The following is a 26,812-nucleotide window of genomic DNA, read 5'->3' as shown; positions in this document are numbered from 1 at the left end:
CTGAAGTGAGAAAAGGTCCAGTGACAGACATTCGAGTTCTGACATGAAGGAAGAGCTGGCAAAGGAGACAAAGAGGGATCAGAGATCCCTAGAGGAGAACAGCTCTAGTTTAACCAGAACCTATCCTTAGCTATTGACCTGCTTCAGCAATTTCATCTTTAATATTTGAAATTCAGCCTTCTTCCAAATTTTCCTGTTATTTCTTATTTCATCAATTATCCTTTCCTTGGTCCCACATGCTCGTCATTTGCCTCATCTTGAGAGAGAGGGAGGGAAGGGGGGGGGGGACAGGGACATACAACTTTTTGTTCATTGAAATTTTTTTCTATTAAAAAATTAGAAATATTAATTTCTGTCTTCTTGGTCCATAAAAGTTATTTAAAGTATTGGGCTTTAAATCAACCATTTATATCTATATTATAAGATTAAATTTTGTGCTTGTTTTTAGTAGTCTCCCTAGCAAGTAGATAATTTTCATTAGATTGTGTGGTATTTTTAATATGAAATAGCAAATTCTCAAATATAATCTCCAACTAAGATCTGCTCTCAAGCTATCTTCTTTTGCAGTTCAATTAGAAAGCCCTACCCTTTATTTTCTGCTGTTTGCTATAATCTCTTTTGTATGAGAATGAAGTCTGTTGCCTATATCTTACACAGATATATAGCTTATTTTATATACATATAATAAGATATATATTATATATATAATTAATCTATGGTATTTAAGCAGGAACCACTTAGGAAAGAGGTTTTGTTCATGTCTACATTTTTATCTAAATCTGACACTCTTCAAGTTCTGTTTATTAACAATAAGAACTTATACAGTAAAAGATGAGTTGTAGATACTAACCATTTTCACCTGGAGTAGAAGTACTGTTGCAGTATTCTTGAATCCAAGACCAATAGTCTTTCTTAGCTGCCATCTATGATCATCATTAATTAACTTTAAATAAAGCTAAGCATTTAGTTTCCCTTTCTAAAAAGGAGAGTTACATGGAAGCAGTGTAATAGCTGTTAATGCCCTGGAATTGATAGCCAAGTCTAATCAATTACAAAATTGGATTTACCTTCTGTCCTAAGGGAAGTGCTTTGCAATTGTTTTTCTTAGTTCTTTATTTTGTTTTATATAACTCTTTGAGGCCTTTCTATAGCTCTATAACTTTAAGATTTTTAAACATTTTATCTTGGATCAAAGTGTTTAATAAAAATCCATGAGATCTCTCCCTGTCTTTAATAATTATTTTTGGATTCTTTTTTTCAGTTCTTTCCTAATGGGCATGCCTTTGCCACTGGTTCTGATGATGCCACTTGCCGGCTCTTTGACCTTCGTGCAGACCAAGAGTTAATGATGTATTCTCATGATAATATCATCTGTGGAATCACTTCTGTCGCCTTCTCAAAAAGTGGGCGCCTCTTGCTAGCTGGTTATGATGACTTTAACTGCAATGTTTGGGACACATTGAAAGGAGAACGTGCAGGTCAGTAAATATTTTCATTATGAGATTTTCCTTTTTTGTGATTAAGTGGGTTGGACAAGGTATAATGGCCTCTAAAATTCTTTCCACCTCTGAATGTACATCCTTTCATCTTTTTTAACTTCAGCTCCTCTCACAGTGCCCTCTAGACCTTGCCCTTTCTTCTGTCCCCCTCTCACTTGAGCTGTTGCAATAATTTACCTAAGCTCCTGCCTCATGTTTCTCCCCAAGGGTTAGAGCATTGGCAGGAGGGGGAGGATGCTGTGAGATGAGGATAGAGGCTCCTTTCAATGCCCCCCCCCTTCCAGCCTGATCCCTCTTTCATGCACAGAGGAAATAGAAGGGGGGGGGGGTGAGAAGAAGACAATATGGGCCAGAGGAGCAGGGGACAAGAGCTTCTGCAGGGGGCCAGTAGGGAGGAGAGAAAATTGAAAAATTGACTTTTTCTACTGAGGGCAGACAATCCCTAAAATGGGAACATTCAGAATCATTGCCCAAGTTAGTGGACTTCACTGACCAGGGGTTCTGATAACTATCTTGGTACAAAGGTTTAGGTGTTAGCCAGGATACAGGAGGACAGTTGCTGGAGGGTCTGATGGCAACCACTCCACAAGTAGTAGAACCTCTTTGAATTGCTCAGGCAACTCTGAGCTTCTCTTGTTCCCACAGGTTCCAGTAGGGTGGTTCCCATGAAGCTCCCATGTTGAATGTGAATGCTTGATCATTCATACCAAAAGTGAAGGACTTTTTCTACTTTTGGTTTTGTTTTTATTCACATGGTCGTAAATATGGCATATGGTTCCATGTAATATTCTCTATAATGAAAAAGTATGTTGAAATTCCTCATATTCTGAAGCTTGTTTCAATTTTAAGATTTATTAGCTACAACTTCTAATTCTTTTTTTCCTTCCCAATTCTTTTAGGTGTTCTTGCTGGCCATGACAACCGTGTCAGCTGTTTAGGTGTTACTGATGATGGCATGGCTGTAGCAACAGGCTCTTGGGACAGTTTTCTTAGAATCTGGAATTAACTGGGTTGTAATATGTTTTACATTCTCCGTTGAGATCTGGAGAGATCAATGCTGCAGCCTGTAGCTGTGAAATAACATTTCTACCTTGTAATTTGCAGGTGAAGTTTTTTTTTTTAATTCACTATTTTACACACACACACACACACACACACACACACACACACACAGGCTTTCTGTAAACTAGAAGAAAATGAAGAAAGGGGAGAGGGGACTGGTGTATAAAATCATGGTGACAGGAAAGTAAATACAGACCCAGTTTTGTTTTGGAAAATTTGGTTAGCTTGATCTGAGGAATTTCTGCTTGTGCTCAAAGTCTGCTAATTCTTTATTTTCCTGGTATGATGGAACAGAATGCGCACTCAATTGCAGCCTCTCCTGTAACATTATTCTGTCTAGAAAAGATGTTTGCATTTTTTTTAAAAAAGAACTACATTTATAGCTTTGCATCTTTCTTAAATGTCATTTCTGAGTTTTTTTGGAGGATGAATCAAATGATAACTTTGAAATAGCTGAGGTCTTGGTGAAATTGCTCTATGTGGGAAGTGAGGCAGTCTTTTTGACGTGTAGTTGTGCCTACGTGTGGACAACATGAAGGATGGCCTCCTTTTTTATAAAATGGGCCTGAGTCATTCCATTTTATCACCTTTGCAAACACTGAGGATAATTTTTTTCCCCTTGGTGTATCCTTTAACATCAGTGGACATTATTACCCAGAATTAATTAAATGCCCACATTGATTTGGAATAAATGAACTATATGATGTAATGAACTATGTGATGAACTTCCTGGAAGAAGTGCTCACTTGCCAAATAGGCTTTTTTTTTTGTACTATACAGGAAATTTTAGAATTGATTAGAATGTTCAAACAGATGGCCAACACGCTTTGCACATTCTTCAAATCTAATCTTAATACAATGACACAATGAGTGGCAGGTCCTTCTGTGAACTTAGCCAATTGAAATTCATTGCACTGAGTTTTTAGGATACTTGGAAAATTTTAGGTTGGATTTATTTTTTCCTTTGCCTCAGAGATTGAATTGTTTTCCCCTGTAAACATAAGGATGTTTCCCAGTATTTTACCTGAGTATATATGCTTGTTTTATGTATAGTTAACGTAGTAAGATTTGAATGAAGAACATCTCGTCTAAGGTCAGTAACCTTATTTTAAAACCTTAAGTAAACCAAATTTCTATGGACTTTATGACTTCAATTTAAAAATCTAGCTTGGTGAAAATGGCCTGTGCCTTCACATTTTAGTAGAAACTAAAAGTCTATTAAATAGACAAATAAGTGATTAATTTTTCAAAGTATTCCCTCCAGTGCCAAGTGTCCATTTCTTAAGCTATTTTGCTAATAAAACTAATCTAAGCCAAGGGACCATAAGGGAACTAATCTCAGCAAAGTTTTTAAGTATGCTTGTGCAATTGCTACATTTCCTTACCAAACTGATTTTCTATTACTAGCACTGGATGTGCCACAAAAACTAGACTATAAGGAGCAAGAGAAAAAAGTGCTTTCCTTCTTGGATTCCCCCTTCAAGTCATTTATTTAATTGGTGATGTTCCATTCTGTGTGGGGAAGATCCTGTTGAGTCATTTTTGTGAACCTATAAAGGCCCAAGATTCTAGAAACTTAAAAGAACCACCTGAAATTGTGATCCCTCATTACTCCTAATGTCAGCTTTCAAACTGTGCCTGTCAGTCTGTTTACAAATAGTTCAAACGTGCCAACCAGTGAATTCAGTATCCGTTCTACATCGTGTGCTCGAAAGGGAATACACTTAAGACCACTTAGGGAGGTAGAGGACCAAAATGATTCTATCTGTTGCATACAAGATCTCCTACATTTTCATTTTTTTATGTGACTTTTATGAATGGTGTGCTGCACTAATTATGTCGTGTCTGTGTGTATCTTCATAAAGAGCAGCTCTTTGAGGTCAGGCAGAAGATGGATTTTAAAGGTGCATATGGTTAACTCTAGAAAACAATGGCCATTTGACTCATAATTATGAAAAATGGCTAAAAAAGCATTTTTCCTGACAAGGGAAAACATCCTCATAGATAAATGAAAGAGGTGCTCGCCAGCAGTTCCAATACTGTCTTTGGCACTTGGACAAGCCACAAGTGTTATAAAGTCACCAACAGATTTTTTTTAAGTGTTCACTTTAATATTGAAACAATTTGAATAGGTCAGTTTAAAATTACTGATGTGAATGATTAAGTATTTGAAAAATGTATGCATATAATTGATGTCAAAAACTCATCTTTGTGCTGTGTTGACTGCCAGTTGTATGTGAAGTTGTGTATCAGTAAATTTAAAATAGGTAGGTTATCAGGTCCCTTGTTTCTAAAAGTGATGAATGGCAGAACTTGCCAGTTTACTATAAAGTTACTTGCAGATTTGGAGTCCAGCTTGGCTGCCACCAAATAATTCTATTTAGATTCCTAAAATCAGTAGAAAGATGTACACATCTACTGTTGACTTTAAATTCATACACTTTAAATTTGTCGAAATCAAAACAAAAATGTTAGCAATTTCTGATGCCTGTTAGATAGAAAATGATTGACATTTGAGCATAGTGCACTTTATAATACTTCTGGCATAATGAGGTTCCTAAAAAATCTTTTGAAGTTGCCTTTATTTCTTCATCTTCAAGAGATTTCACTGGAGCTCCAGCAAAGGGCTCAGGTGCCCCGACCTGGTAGGTTGTGTCATATGAAGATGTCTCCCGAGATTTTTCAGATCTGTTGGGTTATGGCCAGCAGCCTGCACCACCTGCTGCCTCCAAGAAGTCTGCTCTATCCGTGTGACAGGAGGATTTAAGATGGTGTCACTTTCAGTATTGTAATACAGAATTTTGGGGAGGATGTTTGAAGGAAACATGAGTGTGCCTCATCGTTTAAATGAACTATGGTTGAACAATGGAGATGGATTGAGTCATGCCCAAAATGAGACTAAAAAGTGATCGAATTCTCTTACAGACAGTATAAGCAAGAATGGTACAAGAATAATGTCTGAAACTTATTTCTAACATTCCATTAAGATAATTAAAATCATGGAGTGAGTAAAGCCTTCTGCCCGTTTGGATTAGCACTGCTGTATGAACTTAGCAGATCCTGATACATTATAACCTTTACAATTCAATAAATGTACCACTTGTCCCATTGTGACATGTTTTCTGTTTATAAAAGAGCATGAAAAACATTTCCATTATCATTTTTCTCCCTTTGTTCCAAGGTCAGTCACCACCACTAGATTTTAGTGCTATACTTTAAAATACTGGTTAGAATAAGTAGGAATTAGTGAAAACAAACACATTCTCTGCTGTGTTCTCTGCAGAACGATTGACTTTTAAGATCGCCTTTCCTGTACAAATTCAGCAAGCATGGGCTGATGGCGTGCCTCGTCCTCCATAATCTGGCCTGCATGCCGGCTAAATTTCTCCCTGCCCTTCAGAGGCGCCCAGGCCTTTTTATCCATGCAGAATGTTAATGCAGTGTTGTAATGGTAAAAATGTGTCAAGTGTTACTAATCACTATAACTGATAACAGACTCAATGTGCCTGACAAAATCTTGTACCACACACAATGTGTTAGGTTCTTGACTAATATGGACTTCAGTGGAATAGTCTTTCGATATTTCAAGCCTTTGTTTTACTTACACAATGGTGCTCTATTCCGTGGTTTTTTTCTCCTTTCAAAGAGGCATTCGAACACTTGTACTACATATTACATCCAAAGGAGTCCAAATGTAATTGGTTTTTACAAACTTTTGTTTTGCAGTCACTGTATAATAGTCAAATTTCCAATGTATTCCTTCTCATCTTCCTTAGAACATTTGTTTTACACACTCTGTGCTGACTTGGACCAGAGAAGTCAGTAAATATAATCACAAAAAGATGACTCAATTCCACACTGCCTTTGGAGTGTGTCTGAATCCAGATAAAAGTCTTAACAGCTTTAATTTAAATGAATAAAAAAAACAAACCAGGGATTTGTGCCGTGCATCCTCCAATAGTGCTTTCGCATCAATGACTTCCCTGTGAAAATGGTCACTTGCTATGAACTTCTGTTTATAGCTTTTTCCAATGGATTTGATCTTTGTATTTGTACAGTGGCTCAGTGAAACATGTTGCCATGAGTTGATATTGTAACCAATAAACAAGTGCTTTTAACCAGACTTTGTGGCAAGAGTGTTTTTCCCCCTGCACTGCCGCCTAGTCACAGATAGCTAGCTAGGTGATGGATAGAGTTGTGGCATCCTGTTCTGCTGGCCTCTCGTGTACAGACCACCTTCTGAAGGGCAGAAACATGGCCTTTGGCAACATGAGCAGTCTGAGCTTTCCCAGCAGTCTTTAACCTGAATGAAAACTTGAAGAATGTCTGTATCAGTTCAGGGGAGGTTTTGGGGAGTTCCCCTCAGAGTAGAAAGTAGACTCATTTAGACGTGTTCTAAGTCTATGCTATCCCAGCCCAGCAGCGGCTTCAATCCAAGTGCACGATAGCCGTGCCTCCCCGAAGAGGTGAATGTAAACGTAAGTTCAATATTCATTTGGCTCAACAGACATCAAGGCTAGCCAGCTCTGCCATATTCCAGAGTCCCAATGGCAGGAGGCCAGACACCTTGCCCAGATCACCATGGGGGAAGCAGCAAAAACTACAAGGGGACAAGCTGAACACAATCTTCTCCAAGCTTATTGTATCTCCTACAAATCTGGTGCCAATGTCATGACATCCCTTTCCTACATCATGGTTGTCTTTGAGATGAAAGAACAAAAACTAAGTGTTCTCTGTATCATCAGGCAAACAATGGGTATAGCTTTTATTTTTTTTCCCTTGGAAGTCTGAACAGCTACAAAATAACTATGTAAAAAGTTTAAGGATTATACAAAGTTTATAAATGATCTTGCAAACAAACATACATAGAAAATAAACATCAAGTATCTTGCAAAAAAGTCTGAACCACATTAGTACTAAAATCACATAATTTCTGTGCAAGTCATAGGCTTGGGGAGAGGAGGGGATTGGTTTTGGTTTCTTAAGCCATCTTTCCCATTTCCAACATGCACACAACAGATGTCCAAACAGTCAGGTGGCAATTCTTTATTTCAAAGTACTGAAGGAAACATGACTGCTCTGCACGACGTCACTGTCCACATGCAGAGAGCTGGCTCATTGGGGGCCAACTTGTGGCCTCAGTAGGATAAGTATCAAATTTAATCTAAGACCACCCAGTTTTGCCATTTCCCCCATTTTTTCAGTTAGGCCTTGTCAGTTATTAGCAATCTGTAGAACTTAAAAGTTTTCATTCAGTTCTGGACCTGAATATTTTATCCTGTTGAACATTTAATTTGCATAAAAATATATAAATAATTTGAAAGGCTTTTTAATGGCCAAAAACCAATGCTATTTATTCTTTAAAAATAGCAGCACACCTGCCTGGAGAAGGTTGAATAATAAATAGCATTCTGAAGCCTTGAAGGCACAAAAAGGGAAGCAATGAATGAATACCCCACCCCAAAATCCTTATTTACAGTACAATGTTCTCAACAGAAAGCTGCTCAAAGCAGCCTGGGTAAAGAGCTCAGCTCTGGGATCTAAAATAAGGGAATCTGAAGTTCTTTTCTTTACCCAATAAAAATGTCAAATCTGGTCAATATCTTTCCCCCCACCAATAGCAATAGAATTTTTATTCATTCCCCTATTAACGGTCAACCCCATTTGGGATATAAAAGCAAACTGGGTGATTCACCATATATTCAAACCCATAAAAAACTTGCTAAGATGAAACACAAACCACTCCAACTTCTGTCCAAGTTGGCAAATTCACACATTCAAATGCGAAGGACACTGGCCAACCCTACTTGTCCAACATTCCACATGAAACCCAAGTCCAAATAGGCAAGCACACCTTTCTTGTCTTTGTATGTGAAAACATTCCTGTACAGATCCCTGACACTTCCAGTTTCAGTTTAGGAGTTTCATAGATGAGGTTCCTATCCCAAACAGAGGCGGGTGATACGGGTAACCCACAAATTCTGTTTTAAGTGAAGGATAATTTAATGACAAGACCTGTGATATGATTTGGTAGTTGTAATGGGCAACAATGAGAAACTTAGGTGTTACATGCTAACTGCCCAGTGACAAAAATGATTATTTGCATAAATAATGACACTTTAAGAAATCTTCCTCTTCTTGACTAAAAGATAAATGACTATTTTAAAAAAATAAGATTGGTTATTCTCAATAAAAGAGGACACTGAAAATTATCCTGGAAAAAACGGGGCTGAAATAGTGTTTCTAATTCCTGGATGCCAGGAAGCAGGGCTTTTCAAAATCAAACAAAACTATTTAAAATAAGAGCTTAAAGAGCCCAATCCCCAGCCATAAATCTCACAATTAGTTGTACTTCCCTTCACAAATTCATCATTTTAAATCAGCAAAAGATTTGGTTCTTTTACACATGTACCCCCATTACAACTAAAGATACGAACATACCATGTAACCACTGTTAAGAAATGCAAACATCTTGAGATAGTCCACTGTCAGAATCTAAACCCAAATTTGCAGTTTTCAACAAGCACAGTCAATATAATTCATATTTAGAGTCATTTTTCATATAAGTCAACACAAGAGTCAAAGTCCTGCTTTTCCTCTGGTGCCACCAGAGCCATCTGCTGAGATTCTTCTATTTGCTTGGATGGAGAAACTGCTTCGTAAAATTTTCCAGGTCGTTTTCAAGTAGAATTGCTTTATTTCTGTTTGTAAAAGTTGACAAAAGGTTATCAAAAATTAGCATATGGATTCATAAAAATGCATTCCATCCAACAATAGAAAAAAAATTCTTCAAGTGCTAGAGCTTCTGCCACTTAGAAGAGATTCAATAATTAGCAAATTCTTTCAGAGTATTTCATTATATCATCTACCATATGTGTTAGCTGCTCTGCAGGTAGCTAAAATTCAAAGTCTTAAAGTGAGTAACATTTGGTTTTGGGGAGTTTTTTTTAGATTTTTGCAAGGCAAATGGGGTTAAGTAGCTCGCCCAAGGCCACAGAGCTAGGTAATTATTAAGTGTCTAATGCCGAATTTGAACTCAGGTACTCCTGACTCCAGGGCCGGTGCTCTATCCACTGCACCACCTAGCTGCCCCTAAAGTGGCTAACATTTGGCAAAATACAGTTTTGATTATCACTGCCATCAGAAGGAAGTATGGCAAGTTTTCAAAATCTTGCATACAAGGCTATTCAACTGTTGTCCCAATTCAGTGTGCAATCAATTAATTGTAGGATTTCTCCAATGGTTTCAAACAGATATTATTTGGCATTCATTCAATTAATACGATCACAGCTTAAAACTTCACTATTATACAAAATCCCAAGTTCATTTCTGCTTCTCTAGAAAATCATTTGTGCAGATATATACACAATTTGTGTCCACACAATCCAAATCAGAAAACATGTACATGACCCTAATAACCATTTTTCTTATAAACAATGAGTGTATTCTAAATGTACATGTGGGTTTTTCAGATATACATCAACAGCTTGCATTATAAAGCAAGTGAAGGCTTCACACAGCATTAGATTCCAATGTGATATTTTAATCCTGCTCATCTTTGATACTGCCAGAAATGTTTCCTCCTACTAGTTTGATCATCCCACTCAAGAGCCAAGAAGCAAAGGAAGCCCCCGAAGTGACCTGGCCACTCAGTGACAAAAACTCATTTAAACTGCTTTTAGCTGGCTAGTCAAAATATTGATAATTTGATATTTTATATTGATAATTGATATTTGATAATTGATATTTGATTGATAAAATAATTTATTTGAGGTATTGAGAACATCACAACTTTTTTAACTGATAGCAGCACCAAAAATTAAATTAAATATACAACCACCAAATTAGCTAGTGAATGTCAACATACATCTCCTACCGAAATAACTAAGAGGCCTCCTCCTTAAGTGATCAACATAAAAATTATTGCATTTTGTTATAAATCATTTTTTCTTACAACTCCTACCTTAAAAGTTTTGAATTGCTTTGAATTTGCTCCAACTGGTCTATTTCTTTGGACAGCCTAGAAATTTCTTCTTCCAGCTGTTTCTGGGTAACATCAACTTGCTGACAAAGACGAGCAAAAGTGGTGGCCATTTCCCTTTTCAAAAAAAGAAAGATTAGAATGAAAAACTACTTTGAACATTGCCTGCTTTATTTAGGGGACAGCACCCTTGTGTTCAGTAATAAAGTTAATTTATATAAAAGATAGCCAAACATGGGGAAATTATGAGATAAAACCACATAGCTAAAGAATTGTCATGCCTTGAGTCCACTAACCAAATATATCCCCCTCAGCTTATTTTTCTGTTACTTGCAGATCCAAAGCCATCTACAGTTAAGATTGTAGCAATATTCTTAAATGCCACGAGATGACTGCTGCTCTATCAAAGCTTATAAAACTAAATACAACTTTGCAGAACACCCTGGATTGTTCATCACAAACATGAAGAATAGAATTGTAGAACCACCCAATTAACACAAAGAAAGGCACACTGTCCAGAGAATAAAGCACTCATTGACCTTAGAGGCAAGAAAGCTGGTTCCTATGTCTCTGCTTAGACCCTGACTAGCTCTTCAGGTCCTCACCTGTAAAATGGAGATAATAAGACATGAAGCTTGCTTATTTCACAGGGCCATGGGAACCTTCAGATATCACTTGCTGAAGTAGTAGCAGCACTCAAAAGCCTTCGTTAGGTCAGATGGTCGACCTAGAGCACTCTAGCCCCCACCCACCAGCCCCATGCTCAGTTAGACTTTGACAGAGAAAAGCAGCTGCTCTTGGCTTGTAGGTCTGAAGTTGACTCCTGCTGCTCCCACCAACCCATCTTCTGATGATTTTACCTTCTTCAAAGAAACTACCTGTCTATCACACTGATATCCTCTAGTTTACTTTCATGGAACTTACTCATTAATGTATCAAGTCAGAAGTGACTCTGGTCCACTCAAGCCCCTTTGTTTTTTAGAAAAGGAAGCTGTGACCCAACTTTCTTTTCTCTCCAAGTATGTGTATAACCAGTCAAAGCTCTGCCACAGCAGGATTAGATCACCTGAAACCATCAAGTACTTAAACCACCCCCCCAAGTCCACTCCTCCATGCAAATCAATCAATCACTCAGTTGAACAGCCGGTTGTGCTAGGAATACAAAAAGAGACAAAAACCGGCCTCTGTCCTCAAGGAGCTTACAGTCCAATGCAAGGAATGGCTGCCTAGGCCCAATTTTCAAGTACTATGGATGTACTCATCCATTGACAGTAAACCATGAAGCCAGGGGATATGACCCAAGGCTAACAAATATTTCTTCTCTATCTTCAAAGTACACACCAGGAAATCTTTCAACCTTTAGAAGTTTCCTAACCCTTTTGCTCAGAGATACTATGAAAGGGACAAAGATGAGATCCAAGCCAGATTAGGAAAAGCTTTAGAGTAAGAGTTGTTGAGAGGATGGTACCCTGGAAGAAGTGGCATCAGAGTTGTGTCTTGGGAAGACAAGCAGATAGCTTGGTTCTATCTGCCCTTGGTGAACATGGATGGATCTAGACTTGACTTGAGTCAGCTTCCTCAGGGTCAGACCTGAACCTAAGGTTTCCTTGGGGTCCAGACCTTGCCATCCTAATACTTTTACTACAATACACATTTTAGTGACTTACTGCTGTACTTGATGGCTGCAATTAGCACTTGTGAAGCTAACGATCATTTGCAGTTTTTCAGTTGCATAGTTTACAAACTGCTGCTTGAAGGCTTTCTCCTTTGCTCGAGTGGTCCAAGCCAGGCGTTCATAAAGATATAAAGCTCCATACATGCTCAGGGAAACTGTTATAAGTTTCCAGCCCACCGTTTTCCATATCTGCAAGGGAAACAATGATCCATTATTGTTGACAGTGCAAGCAAACAGAAATGAAGCTATCTCATGGGGCTGTTTTAATTGTTGCAAATTCCACTAAGGTTTTCTTTTTAAAAACCAATTAAAAAAAAACTAGGGGAGTGGGGCGGCTAGGTGGAGTAGTGGATAAAGCACTGGCCTTGGAGTCAGGAGAACCTGGGTTCAAATCTGGTCTCAGACACTTAATAATAATTACCTAGCTGTTTGGCCTTGGGCAAGCCACTTTACCCCATTGCCTTGCAAAAAAAAAACAAAAACAAAAAAACTAAAAAACAAAAAAACAAAAACTGGGGGGGGGGGGGGGCTAGGTAGTACAGTGAATAGAGCACCAGCCCTGGAGTCAGGAGAGTTCAAATCTGGCCTCAGATAGTTACTAATTACCTAGTTGTGTGGTCTTGGGCAGGCCACTTAGCCCCATTTGCCTTGCAAAAACCTAAAAAAATAAAAAATGAAAAAATAAAAACTAGGGAATCTATAAGTGAAATCCAAGTTACTTTCCTTTGTGCATAAAGGGCTAACCTGCAGGAAGAGCCGAGGTTGATGTCTCAGCTGCCTCATAGCCCACCAGTCAGCTAACTACTAAATTCAGAGGGCTATAAATATTTCTCTGGTACTCATCTTCTCTTTAGAGCTCACCTAGGGCCAATTCCAGAATCAGTGGTAACATGTGTGGCAGTGCAGAGAAACAGTGAGTTTGAGAACATATGATTAAATAATTCCACATGCTGTCATTTCTAGAGAAGGCCTGGGATGCCTCTAAGGCTCCAGCCTTCCTAGAAGGTATTTCAGCTGCTGCTGTTTTGTGAGCCTTCTGTAAAATGTATCAGATGAGTCCTTGCCAGCTCCAAATCCAGCCTTGATCCTAAGAGAGAGACAGTGCCTGCTAACTTAGTTGTTTCCTCAGAGGAAATGGATCATGTTTGATGGATGCTCCTCCCAGAAGCACAGGTGATACTAAAGAAGGAAATTCTTAAGATGCAAACGGAAAGCAATTCCAACACATGTGTAAAAAAAGATCATTGTGCTGCCCAGGGAACTCATTCAATTTAGATTTTCAAAACATGTTAAAAAAGATGGCAGGGAGGCCAGACAATGGACTACATCTGTCAAGTATCCTAATGAATGGTGAGGCCAGAGAGAAAAAAGATAGATAATGAAGAGAACTTTAGCTTGACTGGGATAATGATAAACATCCTATGTCACATTGGAGTGTTCTTTACTACTAAGGAAAATGACTTCTCTAATGGCTAACATATACATATAGTACTTATTCTGGAAGGTTTAAGTGCTATTACAATCTCTCCTTTAACAGTTGAGGAAACTGAGGCAGAGATTGCATGATTTGCTCAGGGTCACACGACTGTAAGTATTTAAACAGAACTAAAAGAACTTAATAGTCTTTAAGTCACCTTCAGGAAGAAAATAGGAAAATTAAGGCACTACCGAGTTGTGAATGAAGCAATTGGGAACCAAGCCTCTAAATTCATTATACTATGCCTATCATTTTTTTTTTTTAGGTTTTTGCAAGGCAAATGGGGTTAAGTGGCTTGCCCAAGGCCACACAGCTAGGTAATTATTAAGTGTCTGAGAACGGATTTGAACCCAGGTACTCCTGACTCCAGGGCCGGTGCTTTATCCACTGCGCCACCTAGCTGCCCCCCTATGCCTATCATTTGTCCCAGCAGTACCACTACTAGGCCTATATATCAAAGAGATTAAGGGAGAGCAAATGATAGTATATGTATGTAATAGAATACTATTGTGACATAAGCAATGATGAGTGGAAGAGTTTCAGAGAAACGTGGGGGAAAACCCATATGAACTGATGAAGTAAAAGGAGCAGAAGCGAGAATTAACAAAGAAACAATAATACATTAAAAAACAAACATCTTGGGAAGCTGTAAGAACTCTCAACAGTTCAATGACCAACTATGATTCTAGAAGGCCAAATGAGGATGAAATGAGCAGTCAGTCACCTTACAAACAAAGAGGGGAGGGAACCTGGAGTGGTAAGAGATTATTCTTTTTTTAAAAAAAAATATCGGGGTGGCTAAGTGGTGTAGTGGATAAAGCACCTGCCCTGGAGTCAGGAGTACCTGGGTTCAAATCCAGTCTCAGACACTTACTAATTACCTAGCTGTGTGGCCTTGGGCAAGCCACTTAACCCCATTTGCCTTGGAAAAAACCTAAAAAAAAAAAATGGCCAATGTGGAAATTTGTCTTGCTTGACTATGACTATTTTACAAAAAAGGGAGATTGGTGGTGAGATGGAAACTGATTTTAATCGAAATAAAAATTTAATTTAGTCACCTAGCCCACATGAACTTGGTTTCTGAAAGAACTTACAGGTGTGACTACCATGCATTATCAGTGTTATTTTAAAGACTTTTTTAGGGAAGAAGTATAATTCTTCCCTAAAGAGAAATACAAATGCACCAATTAAAAAAAGGATCATGGCTTCAGAAGCTATCAAATTTAAAATCCTTTTTTTCCAAATCCTCCTTTTACAGATAACGAAACAGAGATTAAATGATTTGTCCATGGACACACAGCTACTCCCTCCAGGTCCTAAATCCAGTCTTCCTAACACTATGTCTAGTGTACTGCTGACCATAGCACAGAAACTGCAGGTGGGTAACAACAGCTTCAATTCCTGGGAATCATTAATGAGATAATTGGCAAACATCTAAAAGGGGAATCAGACTGTAAAAAAGCAACATGACTTCATTAAGGTTAGATCATGCCAGACTAATCTTATTCCCATCCTTCACAGGATTACTAAATGAATAGATGAGAATGCTAAGGATAGAGCTTAACTAGACTTTAGCAATACTTTTCATAAGGTAACTCAAATGACTCTTTTTTTTAATATAGAGTTTGCAAAGTATTTTTTCTGTCCTACCATTTGATTCACATAAGTATGATAAACAGATCCAATTATTATCCCATTTTATAGGGCAGAGCATTAAGGCCAAGAGATCAAATGATTACCTCAAAGCAACACAACTACAGTATCTGTGATAAGATAGAAAACAAAATCTTACTGACTCAGTCCTGCACCATCTTTTTTTCCCCCTTAACATTAACTTTTTTATTTTTAGCTCCACAAGAAGGCAAGAAATATAATAATCATTCTAAATAAAAGGTCATGGTTAAAGATTTCCATCCTAGCCATGTTGCAAGAAAACAAAAAGCAAAAAATCAGAAAATATGCCTTTGACTTTCCCCTCAGGGGCCATCAGTTCTCCTTTTGGTAGAATGAGGCAAATCACATTGTTCAGCATGAGCTCTTTTAAACTGGAAAGAGGATTCCCAACTGACTAGATGACTAATCTTAAAGGATCTCTTAACTATTCAATGTCATTGCAACAGCAAATCTCCAGGGGAGTGCCCAGGGATCCATGCTTAGACCTGGAATATTTAATAACATTTTTATCAACAAATCTGACAAAGAGAAGTCCTGTAACGCCATCAACTTTGCAAATAATGTGAAGCTTGCAGGGATAGTTAACACACTGGTCTGACCGCATCAGATTGCAAAAAGTATCTTGAGAGGCTAAAGAGCATAGGGATAAATATTTGGCTATGCAAGAAATAAACTTAACCAATAAAAGCTGGATGAGGCATAGTTAGGCAGCATTTTGTTCTGAAAACGATCAGGGGTGGGGGGAAAAGGTAGGGGAACTTAACAGGAATAAGGAACTGGCAGGCCCAGTGGATTCCACCTTTCTTAGAACTCATCTCAAGTCCTGGATTCAGTTTAAAGTTTTAAGGAATTTAAGAAGGATCCATCACCAAACTGAATAATGTTCAAGGAGGAAGACCAGGATGATGAAAAATCTAGATGTAGGGCTGCAGGGGAAGAAAGTAGAAGGGATATCATGTTCAGAGAGGCTGAAAAACCATTACACTGAAAATGAATGAGGCCTGCTCTACTTGGTCTTAGTGGACAGACACAGCAGTGAGTGGAAGTAACCCAAAAAAAGGGGAAGGGGCTGCCTCCCAGTGGGCCCCCCACTTCATGCAGGTCTTCCTCCAAGCCAAGCCTAGTTATATCAATGCTGAAGTTTTCTTTCCCTTATGGGTGGAACTTTTTGGTCACAGAAGTCCTTCCCAACTCTCAAATTTTGTGGACAAAGGAGAACTCTCACAAGGATGTGGGAATTCATTCAACTTTCCCATGTGCTAGAGATAATCACATATAGACAAACTTCAAATTTCACTATCTCTCAAACAAAATTAAATTCAAAAATAAGTTCATTTTCTTCATCTCAAAATCTCACAGGCTAAGAACTGCAAATCTCTGAGATCTGTTATTTCAACACATCTGGGGGGGTTTGGAGCTACAAAAACAAAATTATCTGAGGTATTTTAAAAACTCATTTCAAGGAGTAGCTAAGGTGGCACAGTGGATAGAGCACCAGCCCTGGAGTCACGAGTACTTTAGTTCAAATCCAGCCTCAGACACTTAATAATTACCTAGCTGTGTGGCCTTGGGCAAATCACTTAACCCCATTGCCTAAAAAAAAAGAAAACCTCATTTCAAGCAAAATGTTCCCTCCCAAATCATTACTTTCCATATTACTAACCATACCATTTAAAACATGTTCTTCAATACTGAAGACTGTCTTGAGACAATGTATAGCTTTCATAAAGAAATGTCTATGCTAAGGCTTACAGAATGTTAGCAAAATTGCTTATTTTTAACCTACAAACTTCCAGATGTTATTGTTGGGTTTGAAATTATGGATGCTCCTTTTCCTAGTCCTATAAAGCATTCCTGTCAAAATGTTAGTGATCATTAAAAGATAGAATCTTGTTACTTACCACTCCCCCAACAACAATGATGCCCATAGAAGTCCTTGATGTTAAAGAAGCCAAGCCCGTTACTAGAGTGACCATCAGTTCTTCCTGAGACACATGATCCGGTGTTGCAGGATTCGGAGGAACAGAAGGCGTAGAAGCGATCGATCGAGGCACCTGGCAGTGTAGAAAATAAACAGAACAGATTATTGCTTTTATAAAAACGACTAAATTGCACCCTTTCTAGTTCTTTCAAGCTAACAGTTGGGTAGAGAACCCATCTTTCTCTCTGAACCTTGCAAGTCCTCTTAAAATTTGGTCAATTTTAGAAAGAAAAAAAGTCCCCCTTCATGAGTAGGTCACAAAGCTCTTCTGAGGAAAATAAATGTGACAATAGTGCACAAATAATGCCCAAAGAAAACTCCACCTGTGCTCCAAGTCAAGGCCACCTTCAAAAAGTCAGTTATGAAGAAGTTGAGTCAAACAAGGACACGCCTTTGGCATCTTAAAAATCAGTTGCCATAAAGACACAAAGTCCTTAAGAATTTAGGCAAATAAATACCAAGGGCCAATGATAAGGTCAGTGCCCACTAATTACAACTAATATCATTTTACAAGTCAAGGTCCTTAACCCCCCCCCAAAAAAAGTGTGCCAGAGATGAAAAATTCAGATATTAAAATCTTCAGAGACACAGAACCCTCAAGGATCAAGGAGAATCGACTTTTTAGATTTATGACTACTCCAGAAAATCTAAGGCCTAATACATTGTTTGGCAATCAAATTGAGTAGCTGGATTGAAAGCAAATGGTTCATGTGCTAAAGGGAAGGCAAATAAATCAGTTTACTAGCTCTGGTTTTTTAGTTTTTAGCAGAATTTCAACAAGTTTTACCTTACCTGGAAGATGGGTTCTGATAATCCTAAGAGTACCCTCTGGGCGTTTGTTGGCCCCAAGAACCTACTAACCAGGGATGACCACCCCAAGGAAAAACGAAATACAATATCTTCTTGAAAGTCAGAACATAGCTTGTGACAATTCAGGTCATAGCTGAGATCAAATTTCTTACAAGGGATTAATACATGGAGCTTATTCTGTACACCAGCAGGAAGCAATGGCTTCAAATTTTCTAGAAAACAGAAAAAAATACTTCAAGTTTGAATTGATTTTGTGTGAATTTTCTTAAAATTTCTACAATGAGTATGGAGTAAGATTATATTTGTTTTACTCTAAAAAAGTAAAAATGTCTTAGGACTATGTAAGAAAGCAGAAAAACTACCACAAACCACATTCTTAGTTAGTTATATAATTTCCAAACTTAACATAATATAGTTAAGGACAAACACAAATTTTTAGCAAATGACAAATCCTAGGAGTTTAAAAAAGAAAGAATCTCCATCTTAGGACAACACAAGTATTACCAATCATTTCCTGCTGCGACTGGTACATTGAGGCATTGACTTCAGAAGAACAACGATCTGCCAAATTTCTTCCCATACCATCTTCTATGTGCTTGTTTAGTTCCTGTTGTTAAATCTATATATTATTATTTCTCATAACCAATTAAATCCCAGTTCTGATATAAAACATTTACATTTTATAATGTAAGTCTCAAAACTGGAAAAAATAAAGGCTAACAAAAATTTTACTTAAATTTTTTGTTTTTATTTTTGTTTTTGCAAGGCAATGGGATTAAGTGGCTTGCCCAAGGTCACACAGCTAGTTAAGTATTAATTATTAAGTATCTGAGGCCAGATTTGAACTCAGGTACTCCTGACTCCAGGGTCGGTGCTCTATCCACTGTGCCACCTAGCTGCCCCAAAATTTTTACTTAAGTTAAACACACACATGTCTCTAAAATGATTGCTTCTTCAAGGGGGAAAGTCTTTCCTTATTTTAGCCTTCAATGAATGCACCTATGTATTGGACAGTGAACTCAACTCAATGTGCTGAGAGCCTGCAAATCAAAACATATTAAAAGGAATAAAATCCTGGATAATGTTTAGGTCAAGTTAGATACTACTGTATGGAAGAAGAGACTAAATGAACTTTATTTTACTGACCAAGGCAATGACAATTACAGTTTATAAGACTCATGAGTGGACTCTTTGAATGTACTTTCTAACTACTAACTTGACAAGTAGTTTATACATTTGACATATAGAAATAAAGACTAAAAGCAAACAAAAGATACAAAGAGACTAAAATTCGAAACTGACCCTTTCTTAGATCGTAAAAAAGATAATATCTCAATAATATCAAACAGAAGGGGCAGCTAGGTGGCACAGTGGTCAAAGCATGGTCCTGGAGTCAGGAGAACCTGAGTTCAAATCTGACCTCAGATAATGATTGCCTAGCTGTGTGACCTTGGGCAAGTCATTTAATCCACTTTCTTAAATAAATTTTTTAAAAATATATACAAAATAGGGAAATATCACTCAAGAGAACTAGGTGGTCATTAAACTTACAGTTTTATACACTTTGAGGACACTTGGAGAAGGATGAAAGTCAGAACAAAACTCATCAACCAAAAGGGAAAGACGACAAATTTCATCTGTCATGGCACATGAAACCTGAAAGCATCAAAACAAGTCATTCAACTCAGAAACCTCTTAAAACATTCCAGAATTCTTGCATTCCCAAGACAAATCCCTCCAGATTCTTCTCCAACTTACCTTGTTCTCTACCTCTGCAGTGACCTCTTTGATTTTTTTCTTAACATCTTGTGTTAAAAGGTTCATCTGGTTTCTAATAAAGTCCAGTCTGTCAGTCTGGTCTTCCCTGTCTTCCAAGGAATAAATTCTAAGGTAGCATGAAGGGACAACAACACATATTGAAGGAGGCTACAAAGAACATAAGCAAGTCTATATTTGCTCACAAAATGCATCTAGTGGTATAAGGTATTTTAAAAAAACACTTAATAGCTGACCACTGATGTTAAAAATTTGAGAGGTTAAAATAATTTTAATTTAGTCATTGCTACACTAACATGAGTGAGTTCCAGATGCTAGGGCTACCCTCCTTTCTGAATTTCTGCAAAGCCAGGAACCAAGGAGGCACTCCAGTGTTGGCTGATTTCTGGCACAAACCAGATTTTCTTTTCAAAGAAATATTACTCAAATCTCATAGCTTAATAATTCTATGCATTATAAAATAACCTAAGAAAAAGGATGTCTTTCCCTGAAATAAGCCTCCATTTCTAAGAAACTCTGACAATCTAATTAACAGGCCTGATCCCCTTCTCTCATATTCTGCTAAATTGGTTTGTATTGTGGCTATTGAAAATGTATTTTCGGTCTTACAAAAAAAAAAAGTCTCAATGACAATTAATTTTGAGTGCCCAAAACTTATATTTGAATTATGACTCTTTTGTAATTCATATAAAATTATCATCCATAAAAGGGCACAAGGAGATACTTAGTAAATCAAGGACAGTTTTGGAACATATTCTGTTAAAATTCTGACCATGGAAATTTAAGTAGTTACCACGAGCTAACATTCTTTCATTAGAATAAAGTGAATTCATACCTCTTTTCTGCAGCTGCCACGTTTATTGCATCCATTATGTTTTTCACAGTATCTATTATCTGTTTAGCTCTGATAGTGTGCTGCTCAAACTTTGTTTTCACTGCTGACTGCGAGATACACTCCTGCGAGGGCCCAAGCCACAACACATTACTGTAACTCCATCTCAACATGTTCAGGAATTTCAAACACAAAATCTTGCTGTTATCAAATTAACCTTCCCCCCAAAAAATAAACAACCAAATAAATAAAAGTACCAAGCATTTGTAAACTCAAAACTTAAAAAATATTTTGAACAGCAAGTCTGTCTCTTTGTGTTATCTTTTCCAGTAATGTGCACTGTCAACTGCATAACAAAGATCATAAAAAGAAAGTAAATAAGGACAAATAATGAGCTAAAAATTCCAACATAAAGCAGCATGATAATTTCTTCCATTTGAATTTCTTGTTACTATGAACCTATTTAAATATCTGCAACCTAATGCAGCTCAATTTTATACATTAGCACAAAATACAAAATCTTCCTAACAAGGGAAGGGGGCAGGTTTTCTTTAATGTTCACAATTCTACCTCTTAGATTCAAACCAAACTCAAATTTTGAAGAGTTTCATAAAATTTCTGTAATTTTGAAAACTATGAATCTAGATATATCTGGGTTTAGACAGCTACTGTCAGATGACTCCAATATGCTTTACTCTCCTAAATCAAAGGTCAGAATCAATTAGCTCCATTTTCCCTTTAATTCATGTAAGGATTAATATTATTAACTTTAATACTCAAGTAGCTAAATTTTATTATGTTTCAAAACAATGAAAGAAATATTGCATTGGGTCAGGTAGTCCGACATGAAGGTATATTTTACAGAACACTGTTGCCTTCCATGTTTTGGTTTGGAAAAGGTGGGGAAGATACCAAAGAGCTTTGTTTTTCCTTAAGGTAATCTTACCAATATCAATGTTAAGTTTGTACCATTTCCCAAGAGGCTAAAATGAGCTCCCTAAGTTGAGTAGTTAGAAAAATGAGGCTTTCTGGGCTTGGAAGTCAAGTCTCTGGATCCTTTAAGAAACACTGTCTCTAGCATGGTAAAAATGGTGTTTATTTCTTTCCACACCTTTTGAATTGATTCAAGAGATATCCAGTAGATCTGGCATCACAATTTGGTAAATAATTGCATGGTTAAATTAGCTATTCTTCATTATTTTTAAAACTTTTACCATATTCCCTAAACTTTTATCTTTCCTTAGACTGAATGTTCCTAAATTTTGCTAATTTATCCTCAGTTCTTCATATCCATTTATCATGTCTGAGGTGTAATAGCAGGAATTGGAGGGATGAAGTATAATAAATATGAAGGATTCTTAAAATTAAAAACCTCAAATAGGAACAACCAGTGAGTAGATCCTTTTCCTGAGTTTTGGTTAATGATTAGCCAATGAGCTCCATGTTAAGTTATTCTCTCCCATAAATCCTACTTCAAATCAAGGTGAAGCTCCATTTCTACTTTGCTATCAAGATCAAGATCTCTGCTCTCACATCATCTTGGATAGCTGGAAAGTATGGAATAGGAGAGACTATAATTTTTAACAAAACAGGTATCCTTAACCAGGGGTGTCAAACTTAAATAGAAACAGAGTCACTACTTATGACTAAGGATCCCTAAGGGCTACAGACTCAGAAAACTATTTTTTTTAACATTATGTTTTGTAACATTTTATTAATTCTGACACTTTCCAGTTAATTTTAATCTGAACCAAGCTGCCCTGGGGAGTCTTGTGGGCCATGCCTGCATGTCTGATGTCTCTCTTAATCAACTCCATGTTTTTACTTCTTTAGAACTGGCACTCTAGTATATTAGTTTATGTAAACATTAAAAATGAGAACAGCTAATTTTTAATGAGCTGTAAACTATATCCTAAAGACATTATGGATTCAGCTCCCAAGTTAAACTGCCCAAAGCTTATGAAAAACAGAAAAAGACAAATTTTAGAAAGAGAAAAAAATAAAATAAAAAATAGTTAAAAGTAGGCAGTGCTCCTCGGCGAAGTAGATCTAGGTTTCAGCCATGAAGATTCAGTTTAATAAAAACAGCACAATTTAAGAGCTAGACAGGATAGGAAAGAAGAGCTCCAAAGGTTAGTGATGCAAATGGAGACAGATTAAGTAAGAAAACAAAACAAGACCAAGAATAGAAGACAAATTTCTCTGTAGTAAAACTGTTTTTTATATGCTTTTTATCCAAGTAACTTAAAAACAAATGTGAAATCATCATATTCCAAACACAAAACTCTCAACTAAATTTGTTATAAGATCCATTCTTCACAATCTGACTTCATGTGATTATTCTATACAATCCTTGCAAAACTTTCTATTCATTCCTTATGGGTTCAGTAAAACAAAACACGATAAACAACATACTTTTGTTGAGGTTAACATTCAGCAATGAATTTGGTACATTTGTGTTCTTGGCCTAAACTACCCTCTTATCTTAGCACCCACCTCAAAGAGTCTGAGAGAAGAACAAACAGACCAAGTACTATAGGAGTGCTTTGTCTCACTGCTTACTTAGCTATCTATACCCACCTGAGGTCACACCATAAGCAGCTCCCAGGTGGTGGTAGAAATTATCATTCCATGCAGTGAAACATCTAGACTTTGACTTTCCAAAGCTACCAGCTTTTGCTTTTAATGTTAAGAATTCCATATTTTACAAGGCATAATAGCAAAGGTCAAATTTCTCATTTTCATGTGAGGAAGAGTTACAAGTTGAAAAATTTAAATTTAAGTCCTACTTTACAAATAGTCAAATGCCTTTTTTTTTTAAGGTTTTGCAAGGCAAATGGAACCCCATTTGTGCCCAAGGCCACACAGCTAGGTAATTATTAAGTGTCTGAGATGGGATTTGAACCCAGGTACTCCTGACTCCAGGGCCGGTGCACCACCTAGCCGCCCCTCAAATGCCTTTTAAAGTAGGTGACTGGATAGAAGAGCAGCCCTGCGGAAAGCCCAGAGTTAAGATAAAAGTGGCAATCAAGTAGATTTTAAAGCAACAAAAGGACTAACATTCATTTCAAACAACTTTAAGTCATGAGTATCTGCCCTAAATGTTTGCTAGAAATAACATTTAACAGGGTGAAGTAACCTCAAGGTTAGTTTTCTTTCTAATATTCACCTTACTCCATTTAGGACCAAATTAGCCACTACAAAAAGTCAACCCATCCATTCTATTTTGAGGTTCCTTCCCTTCTAGATTTGCTGTTTTCTTCATTCTCAAAAGACATGATGAATTCTATTGACTCTCCCTCTCACTTTCTCCATAAGTCATTATAATAAAGCTAGATATCCAGGAGTCATTAGAGACTTAGTAATCTTTTTTGAGATGTTCATTCCATGGTAATCATTTCAAGTGTTTCTGAAGTATAAAAAGAATTCTTGTTAAGGACATGATTAAATGCTTAAATCATTTTCAGGCCACACAATTAGCTAGTTACCCTAAAAGTAAAAAAACAAAATGGAACTACCAAGGTTTTGGAAGGTAACCTATGAAAGAGTAACTTATCTAGCTCTGTAGTCTATTCCATCTATCCCAAGTGTTCTTTGGGAGATGTCCTTGGGAAAACATAAAAAGGTACACAATATTGAGGAAGGCTAGATCAAGGGGCTGTGAATTCATTAGTTTTCAGGAATTCTCTGATAAAAAACATCCCATTACCAAAAAAAAAAAAATGAAGCCTAATTGATTATGAACCTAAGTAACACCATCTTGGCTTGCTGTAGTACACTTAGGGCAATGGGAGGGACTTGAGGGCATTAGGATAGCAAGTGGTTAATTGTTGGAATTGAATGAACCATAATGACTTCATCTTGTGGCTTAATTCTAAGCCAGATCAGTTCCCTCTCTATTCAATTATGCATCTAGTTCAATTTCTGTGTTGTGAGAAAACTGTATTCAATTGTGGGAATTGGAAGAAAATGTTATTGCATTGTTTGAACCCAGTCCTGTGTGGCTAGGAAACTGGACCACCTTTTCCTTCTGCTTAGATATCGTTTAACTAAGGACCTAAGTTGTGGCTGATCAGAAACCCTGCATGAATTTTCACAATTATACAGTTCAAGCAATCCATGAGTCATGACTGAAAATTGGCCCCATCCTGATCTCTCAACACATTCAATATTGATCAATGTACAGCAAGGAAACAATGTAAAGACTATCAGATTGCTTTCTGTGGGGGTTAGAGGGAAGTGAGCGAGTTTGAGTGAGAGAAAAATTATAAAATTCAAAAAAACCCCAAAACCATATTAAAATCTATCTCCTCTGTATTTGTGGTCCAGCCCTAAGCTGGGGAGATCTGGTTCTGATTTATTATATACTGCTTAATAAACTGATATGTTCAGAAGACTGAACTGTTTCCTCAATCATCTCCTCTTCCACCCACCAAAGTGTAACACTATATCTGAGGAGACATTTTTTTGTTTTATCCTTTTCCAAAAATATTATTTCTTTGATGCAGTTAATAGTCTGCATATCTATTACATATGTCCTGAATATAGATGTCTTATTAACTATAATTTATCATCTTTACCATACATAATTTAACATTTAAGTTTCTAATGATCTCAATCCCTATATTTTGTTAAGGTAACCAGTGCAAAAAAAAAGAAAAAGCATTTCCTTTCATTTTATTGCTTTTCTGTAGAAAGGGAAGTCTTATGATAATATACAGATACTGATACTCTCAGTATATTTCCTTTGCTTACAAAATAAGAATCTCTGGATAGAACTGATTTTTTTCCTTTTGATTTCCACAACCCAATACATGTCAGCCCCTTCTCTGTAACCCATACAATTTGAGAGTCAGCCTTCAAGAGGCCAGGAGAGTTTAAGAGCTATGTGAAGGCCTCAGAAACTTTCTGTCAAAGACAGTACTGAAATCAACTTTTTTTCTGGTTCTGAGGTCAACTTTCTATCCACTATACCAAACTACCTACCTCTAACTGTAATGATATATGAGGAGAAAAATCCTCACCCATACCACAATAGCTAAGGGTTGGCAGAAGATCACAAACAGTTCAAAAGTCAACATAAGCACGGTCAGCATAAGATGGACAGGTCAAATTTCACAGCTAGTCTTGTAATAAGAGACACAGAGCACACTCTTGTCCCTCAATCTCTCTAGCCATCCCTTTTGATGACTGGCAGAGAAATGAAGCCATGACTAATCCTCCAGCCAAGAAGTCAGTGAGAGGAAAATGATGATCAACATCTTCTCAAACTTGCCTTGACAGACCATCAAAACTCCTAGCTTGACTCGAGCTCATGAAAGCTTCCCACAGAGCCATAGTGCAACCATTCTGGGCAACTGGCTAGTCTCTCCTGTGTTATAATCCCTAAGCAGTCAAGAGTACACAGAGATGAAGCACAGAAAAAACCCCAACAAAACTGGAGAAGGCCTTCAATTCTAGAGTCTTAGGTCAAAATATTAGGTTCCAATAAAATCTAGGATGATTTTTATTTCCCTGTACTTTAGTAAAATTTTTGTTTCACCTTGCTTTTCTATAGATCTTCTGGCCGGTGATTCTCCCCTTTGACCTTCCCTGTCTTTTTACTGAAAGTGCCCTCTTTTTCCTTTGGGGGGGCCCTTCCAATTCTGGAAGGGGGAAGGGGATGTGGTCAGGGAAGGAAGTCATTAATTGACTACTGTTCTATTTGGAGGAACAGAAGGTGGATCTCAAACTAGACTTAACATATTTTGAGTTTCCTCAATCAATATTCCAATCCATGTTACCTCAAATCATCTTACTTATGGGAAATAAATAGGTCCATGAGCATGGAAGGGGGCTGGTTTAGACAGTATCCTCTTTAAGCTACAAATGCCTGGATTTGAGAATAATGTTAATAAAGACTGTTTGACAGACTTGATCCTAAAACAAAAAGCACATTACAAATGTTTTTTCTTCAACATATATAAGGAGGAAAACATAACAAGAATTCTCTCTAAAGCATAGAGAAAGAAGAAAAAGTATCCTTTTTGTATTCTCCACTCCTGA

General features: G+C 37.2%; 2 protein-coding genes across 6 annotated transcripts in view; one reads left to right on the top strand and one right to left on the bottom strand.

Moving 5' to 3' along the window:
* GNB4 (G protein subunit beta 4) overlaps nt 1-6,684 on the top strand; it is a 54,147-nt gene extending 47,463 nt beyond the window's left edge. Inside the window, exons 9-10 of the mRNA XM_074190987.1 lie at nt 1,262-1,478; nt 2,399-6,684. Coding sequence (XP_074047088.1) covers nt 1,262-1,478; nt 2,399-2,505 — 324 coding nt within the window. The 3' untranslated portion in view covers nt 2,506-6,684. The remainder of the gene's footprint in view (nt 1-1,261; nt 1,479-2,398) is intronic.
* Nucleotides 6,685-7,290: 606 nt separating this feature from the next.
* Nucleotides 7,291-26,812, bottom strand: part of MFN1 (mitofusin 1) — a 39,091-nt gene continuing 19,569 nt past the window's right edge. For all 5 annotated transcript variants that reach the window (XM_074190984.1, XM_074190986.1, XM_074190982.1 and 2 more), the window contains 9 exons: nt 20,771-20,892; nt 19,918-20,044; nt 19,711-19,815; nt 18,664-18,766; nt 18,142-18,371; nt 17,270-17,422; nt 12,210-12,406; nt 10,525-10,659; nt 7,291-9,262 (listed from right to left, as the gene is read on the bottom strand). In XM_074190984.1, coding sequence (XP_074047085.1) covers nt 9,193-9,262; nt 10,525-10,659; nt 12,210-12,406; nt 17,270-17,422; nt 18,142-18,371; nt 18,664-18,766; nt 19,711-19,815; nt 19,918-20,044; nt 20,771-20,892 — 1,242 coding nt within the window. In that variant the 3' untranslated portion in view covers nt 7,291-9,192. The remainder of the gene's footprint in view (nt 9,263-10,524; nt 10,660-12,209; nt 12,407-17,269; nt 17,423-18,141; nt 18,372-18,663; nt 18,767-19,710; nt 19,816-19,917; nt 20,045-20,770; nt 20,893-26,812) is intronic.

This window comes from Macrotis lagotis, chromosome 6 (assembly GCF_037893015.1).
Source record: "Macrotis lagotis isolate mMagLag1 chromosome 6, bilby.v1.9.chrom.fasta, whole genome shotgun sequence".
NCBI classification, from domain to species: domain Eukaryota; kingdom Metazoa; phylum Chordata; class Mammalia; order Peramelemorphia; family Peramelidae; genus Macrotis; species Macrotis lagotis.
This window is presented reverse-complemented; position numbering and strand designations above follow the sequence as displayed.